The 10896-nt window shown below is 45.7% G+C and overlaps 1 protein-coding gene across 4 annotated transcripts in view; it reads left to right on the top strand.

Moving 5' to 3' along the window:
- Positions 1-10495, top strand: part of MARCH8 (membrane associated ring-CH-type finger 8) — a 158969-nt gene extending 148474 nt beyond the window's left edge. For 3 of the 4 annotated variants that reach the window (XM_023509026.1, XM_023509028.1, XM_023509027.1), the window contains exons 4-7: positions 4303-4391; positions 6810-6990; positions 8885-9032; positions 9588-10495. In XM_023509026.1, the coding sequence (XP_023364794.1) occupies positions 4303-4391; positions 6810-6990; positions 8885-9032; positions 9588-9889 (720 nt within the window). In that variant the 3' untranslated portion in view covers positions 9890-10495. Of the gene's footprint in view, positions 1-4302; positions 4392-4661; positions 5508-6809; positions 6991-8884; positions 9033-9587 lie in introns of all 4 variants that reach the window. The other variant, XM_003803494.3, reaches the window with a different exon arrangement.
- Positions 10496-10896: the final 401 nt, after the last annotated feature.

The following is a 10896-nucleotide window of genomic DNA, read 5'->3' as shown; positions in this document are numbered from 1 at the left end:
TTGTGACAGAGAAGAGGGAAGGGAAGGTACACTGGATTATAGGTACACTGAGTAGGTACCAGACGTCTGCTGGATGTGCTGTGATAGCTGAGAAGAAGAATACCAATTTCTGCCAAGGACATATGGAAAATTTTCTTTTCCCCATATGTTCTTGGAATCCTTGTTAAAATCATTTAAAACAGCAAATCTGATAGAAAAGCTAGCCACTAAGAGACTTGCGTGTAGCAAAGCATACTGTGTAAAAGTATTTTTCATTCCTGGGAAATAAACTGGGATTTAGGCTTGGACAGAATCCAGAGGTTTCTTTTGGCATAGTTGATTACAACATCTAAGAAGAGGGGATTTTTACAGGAATTTTTTTCAGTTTTATATTCTTTTTCATGACTGGAAAGTCTCTAGTTTGACAACCAACAGAGACCTTCAGGAACAGATGGCTTAAGTTTGCTTGACACATTTAGCTTTTCTCATTATGAACATTGACGCCGTTTTTTCAATAACTGCCGGGTCCTGTGTGATCTGATCCTATGGAAAGGAGATACAGGTGTTCTCCAGAGGTTTGCAGCACAGAACTCTGAGGTGAGTACTGTCCTAGCCCTCGAATGCCACCCTGCCTGCTGCTCTCAGGACAAGCTGGTGGGGTCCCTTGCTGCAGAGCATCTAAGATTGCTGGCCTTTGACTGTGTTGTCTTCTGGAGTCCATTGGTAGAACAATACTTAAAGCTGTAGACTTCAAGTATTGTTATTGAGCCGGTCAGTCTTATTAGATGCTTGTAGGCTGATTGATAGAGTACACTTAGCTTGATACTAGCAACAAATAAAACTCTTTATTTAATTTAACTTAATTTAATTATTTATGTTTTTTAAGACAGAGTCTCAAGCTGTGGCCCTGGGTAGAGTGCTGTGGTGTCACAGCTCACAGCAACTTCCAACTCCTGGGCTAAGTGATTCTCTTGTCTCAGCCTCCTAAGTATCTGGGACTACAGGTATCTGCCACAATGCCTGGCTATTTTTTGGTTGTAGTTGGTATTGTTGTTTGGCAGGCTTGGGCTGGATTTGAACCCACCAGCTGTGGTGTATGTGACTGATGCCTTAGCTGCTGAGCTACAGGCGCCGATCCCAAATAAAGCTGTTTAAAGTTGCTGTGGTGATCCTTCTGCATATGGATTGGCCCTCAGGACATGTGCTCTTCTTTAGCTGGTGACAGAGTAAGCTTCATATGAGAGCTGCGATGGCCCCACAAAGCTTGCTGGTTTTCTTGATTTTATTGAAGGAATCAGCATTTGTTGATGCTGAAGTTTATGTAAAGTAAGTAGATTTTTAGGATTTTCTTGAAATTTTATGATTTGCTAAGAGAGACTCTTATTGGGAAACTTGTTGAGGCTTGAACATTACTTGCTGAGAGTATCTTATAATATTTTCGTGACAGAGTGTAGTAAGGTCAGGAACACAGGTGGAGGATGCTGAGGTGTTCATTTTTCCTGAGTAAAAAGTGAGCAGCAGCAGAATCTCTCCAGCCCTTCCGTGATGTCTTTTCACCAGTGGACTGCACCTCTGTCTGCCAGCCTTCATGTCTGTTGTAACTGCAGATACACCTGCGTGAATTCCTTGTGTTACATCTGAGAGGTGGAAATACATGGGGAAGGAAGCATGGGTCCCGTCATGTATGTGGATGGTGTGGCTGCACTGACCCTGATTGGGTGCCATTGGCCAGATCAGAACCCTCTTCCTCCCCAGCATTTGCCTTTCCTTGAGAATACAGGAAAGTACAGTGGTTCTCAGAGGATACTTCCCTCTGTCTGCCATCCCTTGTGGGGAAGAGGCTTCCTTTTATACCTTATTCCCAGCAACTGAGCTTGACCCAGCAACACAGAGGAAGAAGTGACCTCATTGCATTGAGGGGACAAGGGTATTCCTTCCTCCAAGTATATAGGGGAGGAGTGGTGACAACTCTGATCTCTCCACAGTGCACATGGCCAAGGATGTGCCTTGTCTGTAGATGCTACACAGAGCTGGTTACCCTCAGAAGTAAAAGAAGGGAGCAAGAAGTTGATTCAGTCCCAGAATGGTGTTAGGACTAAATGTTAGACAACAGGCAGATTGTAGGAGTTTGGAGACCTTAATATGGGTGTCCTCATCTTGCATCCTTGTGGTGTCAACAGTGGTAAAGCCCTTGATACCAGAGGCCTGTGCTCGTCTTGGGGGCAGAGGAGCTCCCAACGGACTGAATCTGTGATGGCTTCCCCTGGAGGAGGAAGATGGAGAAAAACAAGGATAGCTTACACACCAGGGCCTAGAGAATGCAAGGAATATAATGGCATAGTATCCACATGGATCCCAAGATGCTGCTCATTTTGTTTAGGAAGAATCTTGACAAAGTAGTGATGGTGATTACTTTGGGGATGTTATTTTTGTGTCTCCAAGTAAATTTTAGATTCTTAAGAACTTTGACCATTAATGTTTTTAAAGAAAATGTACCCAGTGTCCATATGCACATTCAGTTAGAAACTAAATGTGGACTCTTTGGTGACTCAGAGGATGTTCTAATTGAGTAACAGCGTGTGATCTCAGCATACACATGCAGCATGCTAACAAGTAAGTAACTTCTTAGATCACATTTCTTTAGGTTGAGTTGGATTTAAAATGATGTTTAATCTTTGTCCTGGGTAGTAGGAGTAGCAGTCCAATGAACACCTTAATTAGAGTGCCCATTCTGCCAGATTTGCTGTGTGGGGGCCAGGAGTTTCTGGGCAATGGCCATACCTGTCCTGGTGGCTGGCCAGTGTCAAGGATCCCACAGGTGGAATGCCAGAATGAGAATGTATCTCTGCTGGTGACTCTTAGAGTGGGGCTAGGCCTCAGCTGGGGAATTGTGAGCCAGGGCAAAACACCCTTGCTTTCAGGAGTTAGGGCCAAGGTCTACTTGGGTGGGCCTGGCTAAGGGAGATGGTGATTGGGGCTTATTCATGATAATATACTCATAGCATTATTTTCCTGGGGCTGTGTGGGTAGCATGGAACAGATACTAAGGTTTCCTAATCTAGGGAGGAAAGAGTGCATTATGTAAATATACATGGGCCTGTGAGGCCCTGTGTTGTCTTGATAAGGCCTTACCAGGCCCTTAGAGGCTGGCGTGGGAGCCCTCTAGCGGTGGTTATGCAGCCTCAGCTCGGCTTCTCTCCCCATCCCTCCATCCCTCCTATGCTTTGTCCTTGCTGTGGTGCCTTCTCTCCCTCCTAGATCTTTTCTGTAGTTCAGTACTCCAGAAGTCCTACTCTATGCCATGACCTCTTGCTGTACATTTTTTCAAATACAAATTTCCATCTTGACTTTCCTTAATTTTCAGTTCCAAGCTTAGAGTAGTTGGAAGCATTTTGTTCTCACTCTCCTCCTAGGCCCTGGTTGAGCTGTGACGGGCAGCTTTGTGTTTAGGTGGGCTCCCTTTGTATAAGGAGCCATGGGAGGGTGTCAGGTGTCGCAGACCACAGCATGGGTGCCATGCAGGAGATTGTGGGGTGGGTAGGAGAGAGCTGTCAAATCAGCCAGCCTGGATTTAGGGTCCACTTGGAACTGGGGGAGGGATGGCTGGCGAGGTACCTGAAGGCAGGAGCTTCACACTTCTTTTGCGTTTGTGTAGCACCTTTTCGTACTTAATCTGCAGGAGATCAGTCGGTAGTGGTTTCCTTAGTCGGAGACTTTTCTTGGCTATGTTTTTATCTACAGGTAAGATGAAAGTACTGTTTGATTTGTTTTGCCTAGGCTTGTAGGGACTCATAGGTAAAAACTGAAGAGAGAAGTGGATCAGAACGCTAAGACCAAAGTGTAATAAAGGCGACATTGTTTATTTTGACACTTGGGTGCAAGTGAGCTAAGAGCAAAAGGATGTTGGGGGCGTTTAGGGAGGGAGGCCATCTTATGTAGCTGGCCGAGAGGGGGCTGGTTTCTGTCAAGGACCACCAAACTGTTGCTCTCATCAGGGTGTCAAAGATGTTATCTCATGAGACTCTTCTGGCAGGTTCTTCTTATCAGAGTGCCAGCATATTTCTCTCGGATGGTCTATAATTGGGCTGGACAAGCCTGCAGCAAGTCTCTCTCCTATCTAAGTTATGTCCACCTGTAACAAGTGTCTCACAGAATGGCTTTTCAAGATGAGATAGTTTTGCCAACCTAATAGGGATGTAGTAGGTACTACTCACTGAGCAGACATTCTTGGGGTTTTTAATCATCACCATTCAGAAGGACATAGTGCATGTGGTCTGTCCTCTCAAGTCTTCTTGAACACTGACCAGAGATATGTCATTACAGGCTGGGAGTCCTCCACTGGCGTCAACCTCGGCTCCGGTGTCCACCTTCTCTCGTACTTCCGTCACACCATCCACTCAGGACATCTGCAGGTAACAGTCCACTTCAGACGCTATAGTGGTCAATGTGCATCCCAGAAATAAGCATTAGTGTCCGTAGGTTCTTGGATTTCCATTTGCTTGATCACTCTGCCTTTGATCTAAGCAGTTGGCCCAGTTTCATGTGCTGTTTGCTCACAAGTTACCCGCAATGTCCTCCTAAGACCTGGTTGAGCTGTGAGTCTCATTTCTTCACTTTGATGTCTGTTCTCTTCTAAAATTGTTTTTACTTTCTGTGCTTTTATTCCATTGTTCTGCATGCAGTTCCAGTGCAGTGTTTTCTGAGTGTTGTCACCACAGTACCGTGCAGTCTGCTGTTGTCTTGAAAACTCCTCAATGCCAGAGTTCTCTGACACAAGGGCTCACTGTGACAGTTATCTATAAAGACACAGTACAGGCGTCAAAGAGAAATTCCTTTGGTTCAGAATGGGTCCAGGCCTTGAAGCCTGCTAAGAATACCAAAGCCAGAAGAACACTAAAGTTCTCAAAGTCCCTAAACGATGTGGGTGAGAAGGCCCAGGATACTTTGGAAAGTTTTGACTATGTGGAAAGAACTTGTTCTGAAGGAAAATTAATACTCCCTCAAGATCCGTGTCTCAGAATTAACAGGTTCCATCATAAAGAGAAAAGAACACTGATCCACAAACCTCTTGGCAATTCCAAACATTCTTGTGTTTCATCCCTTTCTGCCAATTGTTCAACTGCCTCAGAGGTGGGAGCTGGCAAAGGAGGTGCGCACGTCCCGCTGTTGGATGAGATAGGAGATGTTCGGGCTGTGTCCAGAAGCTGGCAGCTGCTTCGCTATTTGCTGTCCCTGTCCCGTGGCTCGAGCACCGGCAGCCTACACAGGTTCCATGAACTGGAGAGCTGTGCCACCCACCGGCATGCCGCCAAGTCCTCCAGTGGGCTGGCCGGGAGCATGGGCTTCTGCTCTGATGAAATGGGAGATGATGACGTCTTTGAGGACAGCACATCTGCAAAACTGAAAAGCAGGGTCCTACGGGCGCCCCTCTGCTCCACAGAAAAGGACAGCGACCTGGATTGTCCTTCTCCCCTCTCTGAAAAATGCCCCCCCACCTCCCCTGTGTCCATATCAGGGGATGCCTGCAGGTTGGTTTGCCAGGAAGCACTGCTCTGGCCATCTCTGCTCGCACCCCATGTGTCATCTTGCTTTAATATGTGAAGTTTGAGAAAAATGAAGTAATAGGCAGTTGTAGCTAATTTGGGGTTGATGCTTTTCTCCAGAAGAATGGAGTATTGGTATCATTTGAAAAATGAATTTTTATGATATGGGTCTCAAGACATTTTCAAAGATGATACAAGAGGAAGAAGCTCCACATATTAAAGGCCAAGCTAATGCTTCTTAGTTAAAAATAAGTAGGTTCTGTTTAAAGAAATTGGAAGAAGGAAATAGTATCTCTAACTTTCCAGCTTGATGGTCCAGATTTTAAGTACTTACTGCCTTTCCAACCTCTTTTAAGCTCTCGCCCCCCACCAGGTGTGGGGGGAGTGGCTGTCCTCCAGGAGCCCCTCCCTCCCTCCAGCTGTGCCCAGATCCCACCCCCGTCTTACTTGTTCAGCATCCTTGTCTGGCCTCCAGAGTCACTTTCATCACACTCTCATGCCTTCCCCATTCTGACTTTTCCCCAGTTCTCCCCTCCTCATGCCAGCTGTCAACAGGGGATCATAAACCCCTCTCACTAGACAGCCCGAGAGCCTGGCTCCTGTCAGGAGAGGTATCCTTCCCTGTTCTCCAGCTGCAGGAAAAGACCCCTCTATGTCTCAAAAGCTTGTTAAAGGCCCTTGAGGTTAGTAGCTACATTCTGCTGCATGCCTCCTTGGAAATAAGGAATACTTTAAATTAATGTTCATTTACTGCTGTGAATGGTCCTGAAAAAGCAAACGAAATTGCAGCACCTTACAATGGTGAGTTTTTTAGGTCCAGGAGAGGTATCATGATCTTTTGTTTACTCCCTGAGCGGACAGAAATGTATAGGTGTGGTGTGTAAAGGTGAGGTCAGTGTTTATAGCTAAAGGGCAAACGTCCTTACCTTTTAAATCATGGTGGTGTTTTAGAAGGTAGAATGCTTGGTTTGTGTTACATAGAAATTTTCACCTAATTATTTTAACATCTTACATTGTGGAAAATGACTGCTTTGTCATTTCTTGTATCATTTTTCCTCTTTGTTGCCAAATGCCATCCAGACTTTCCATGTTGGTGCGGTAAGCTAGAAACTTTTAGTTTGTAGTCCCTGTCTCCATCTGTGCGTGTATGTTTTGTGCTCATAGTCAGTCACTCTGTGGTGTCCGTTTCTGAAAGTTTTCCTTGTGGGGGGATTGACTTTCCACTAAAGTGTCACCTTCCTCATTGTGGGACCCCCCCTCACATCAACTGCTTTTCTTTCACTGTAGGATCTGCCACTGTGAGGGAGATGACGAGAGCCCCCTGATCACCCCCTGCCGCTGCACAGGGAGCCTCCACTTCGTGCACCAGGCCTGTCTGCAGCAGTGGATCAAGAGCTCTGACACCCGCTGCTGCGAGCTTTGCAAGTACGAGTTCATCATGGAGACCAAGCTGAAGCCTCTGAGGAAAGTACGTGTGAGGAAGAGCCATTCCTAGAGTTGCTTTACCCTCTCTGCAACGAGGGAGCCCAGGAAAGAGTTAGCTCCTCAGGTGGTGGAGCTGTAGCTGGCGTCTTGTGTTCATTTATTTAAAAAGCTGGGACTGTGTTCATGTTTGTGTGGTAGAGATTATTGTTTCTGGTACAGATTTCTAAGTCCCTCCCTTCAGGAAGAAGTTGTTTCTACCATTCATGTGTTTCTTTGTCCTCCAAACTAAGACTGTTTGTGTCGGTCATCGCACCCTTGACCACAGAGCATTCCTGACATATGTTAATTAGAATTTAACTTTGCCTGTGTTAACTGTTCCTAAGACTGTGTGTTAGAGATTAGTGTCTTTCTCCAGCACTCAGCATAGCACAGCACCCTGTAAATTTGCTTGTATACCCCTGTGATAAGCTTTTACTGGATAGAAGAGTGGGCATGCAGCTGTCTTCAGCCCCCCCCATATTTGCTCCCTCTGATAGGAGCTTTGTCCATAGCACTGGCCTCCTGTTTAAACATACATCTCTCTAGATTCCTGGAGGTTTTGTTTCAAAGAATAAAAGACTGTTCCTATCCCAAAACATGAATATATCAATTAAAGGGGGAATCTTGTAATCAAATAACAGTGCATGACAATACCAGTTAAGTGTGAAATTACATGGTGATGGAGCATATCAGACATTAAGAGAAGGAAGTGGTCCTTATGGGCGGGAGTGCTGGGGAAACAGCATGCTGGCAGCGTTACGGAATGTTGGGGTTTTAAAGCACTTCTTGGAGGATCACCAGCATTTGGAGGCAAAGTGAAAGGAATTTAGAGAGGTCAAGTTGTCTGTGGAGAAAGCATATACCAGAAAGGTGAGGGTAAGTGTTTAGGGCTGTCCCTGGGCCAAGCTACACATATCCCAGGAAGTAGTGGGGCCCGGGGATCAGGAACACTAAGGCACTGACTGTGTTTAGATAGAAAGCTGGTGTATAAAACCCCAGCAGAAAGCAGTTGCATGCTAGAGAAAGCAGGCACAGAGCATGTAAAAAATGCTCTGCCCCAGTAAAAGCCTTTTAATGTGTTGGGTACCTGTTCTACACTAACCTCACCAGTGAGGCTTACAGAAATATAAATAGCAATCTGCGAGCCTCTAGCTTCAGCTTACCCTGCATAGACTCGTCTGGACAGAGGCTGTGACGAGGGTTGGCAAAGGATATGCAGAGTGTTTACACTTTGTTCTTTCTCTCTACCTCTATGTGTTTTCTTCTGATTCGGAAACCTGTAAATGAGAATGAAAATCTGGCTATTTGGAATAAATTAATGAGCTCCTAGAGGAGATGGGACTGGCAGAGTCTGATTGTACCAGGAACTCTTAGCATCGGTTTCGAGCTGTTGCTGCCAAAGTAGCAGAGGACCAAAGAGTGAGCGCCTTCTGCCATTCACCTTCACAATGTAGTGCGACCCATCTGCTAGTGTGTTGTGGCATCATCAATCCTCTTTTCCCCACTTGACATGCCAGTCAGCAAGTCAGAGAGGCTTAAAACATAGCCCCCGGGTCTCGGGCCAACATAGTGTTTTCAGCAGGACTGTAACTGTTGACTCTTCTCTCATGCCATTCAATGTCTGTTTGCGAGAATGAGCAGACAAGGGCATTGCAGCTGGTAGTTCACACTCATCTCAATCCCAGCTTCTTTCATTGCATAGAAAGTTGGGTGTGCCTGGTATCTGGTTTGAATCCAAGTGGTTTAAGAGAACTACTTCATGTATTTAGGGAAATTCATCCAGTTTGGGAATGGGGGTGGAGGGTGGAAATCCAGTCTTGCCCATCTGCAGCATCCTCACCCCACTGTAGCCCTTTGCCTTGAGTGCGAGCCTCATGCTGTGCACATTGTCTTTCCAGTGGGAGAAGCTGCAGATGACGGCCAGTGAGAAAAGGAAGATTGGGTGCTCAGTGACATTCCACATCATTGCCATCACCTGTGTGGTCTGGTCCTTGTATGTGCTCATAGACCGCACTGCTGAGGAGATCAAACAGGGGCAGGCGACAGGTGAGTGCTCAGACTGTCGGCTCAGCACAGGGGCCCTGGTGCATACTGGGTCTTAGGACCAGAGCATTGTTCTAGTCGGACCACACACAGCTGGGATTCTGGAGGGGGAATGTCAATTAGAAGGCACCATGCCTCCATTTTGGATATTTCTCTGGCTGTGGTAGTAGTTTTTGAAAACCTAGTCAGAAGAGATCAAATTGTGGAGCATGAGGATCTCCACAAACTGCCTCCTGGAAGAGCAGGATGAAAGGTAGTGGGCACTATCTGCCATCCTTCCCTTAACAGAGCAAGTTTTGGCGGGTGAAGAATCCACTGCTGGGCATCCATATGCCTGTGGGGCCTCCTGAGGCAGGAGCAATGCTCGAGCCAGGATTCACGACTGCAGTGGTGGTGCCTGTGAACAACTACTGCACTTCAGCTTGGGCAGCATAGTGAGACCTTGTCTCTAAACGAATCCGTTGGTTATGGGAAGTTCAGAAATAGTGTTTTATTTATTTCATATCGTAAATAAGATCTACGAATACATAAGTTGAGTTTTTTTTTTTTTCTTTACAGGAATCCTAGAGTGGCCCTTTTGGACTAAATTGGTAGTTGTGGCCATTGGCTTCACTGGAGGACTTCTTTTTATGTATGTTCAGTGCAAAGTATATGTGCAATTATGGAAGAGACTCAAGGCTTATAATAGAGTGATCTATGTTCAAAACTGTCCAGAAACAAGCAAAAAGAATATTTTTGAGAAAACTGCACTAACAGAGCCCAATTTTGAAAATAAAGATGGACGTGGAATCTGTCATTCCGATGCAAACTCTTGTTGCACAGAGCCTGAAGACACTGGAGCCGAAATCATTCACGTTTGATTGTGTGGAGGGTGTAATTTTCCTGGGTACCCATGAAGAGCTGAAGGAAATTGTTTACTGCCAATTGTGTACCTTTCTTATGTCCTTTAATAGCATAGCCTGGGCAGGTGACTATTTTTAGTGGCTTCTCTTTTTCTGAACCCTCCTTAATGAATCTCCTCGAAAGCCCTCCCAGGAGCCAGGTGTGGCTGGGTCCCACCTCTGCCGGGCTGCTCTGTGGAAAGGCAAGGTGGAAAACCTCATGATGCCATGATGGGGAGCCGGCTGGGTTCCTGCTTGTGATCTTGAGCAGAAGGAGAGAATAAAACGCCAAACCTAAGGGAAGAGCAGGAGCAAGGGGCACGGGTCCTGATGTGTGGCCTCTTCCAGCTGCAGCATCCTAGCCCCCTCAGCCCTAAGGAGAGCCTTTCCAGACACGACCTCCTGCTCACCTCTGCTGATGCTGACACTGACACCTTAGCTGTCATGCAGGCGGTGCCTGGTGCTCTGTGCGTGGTGGTGTGTGATTCACTGAGCAAACAGCACTTTACAGAAGAGATTCTTTATTTTGTGATACCTGTGTCCAGTGGGATTAACACTTAAAGAGCCTCTCTTTTAGAAATCTTCCCTTTGTTGCCCTTGTTATCTCTTTTACAACATAATAGATCTAAAACCCTTTTGGCCTTATATATGCTAAGAAGTGTGAAATTCACTCTGTGTCTGTAAGATAGACTTGTGACTTTAAAGCAGGGCAGACAGGTCTGAGGCTTTTTCATAACATGTTTCATGGGAATTAATGGATGTTAAATGGCAATTAGAGCATAATTCCTATGCTTTTAAGCTGGTTTTATGGCAAGTCCTATTTCATAAGCCTGCCCTGTACATTTCTTTGTTGTCAACATTGAAAAAGAAGGGTTTTTAAGATTTAAATGGAAGTCAAGGAAGTAATTAAAACAAAGTTGAATATTTAAAAAATATTCCTTTATAGAGACATTTCTCCCATTGGTCCTGACTTCACGCTGAAGGAG

This window comes from Otolemur garnettii, unplaced genomic scaffold (genome assembly GCF_000181295.1).
Source record: "Otolemur garnettii isolate 467f Iridium unplaced genomic scaffold, OtoGar3 scaffold00315, whole genome shotgun sequence".
Classification (NCBI taxonomy): Eukaryota; Metazoa; Chordata; class Mammalia; order Primates; family Galagidae; genus Otolemur; species Otolemur garnettii.
This window is presented reverse-complemented; position numbering and strand designations above follow the sequence as displayed.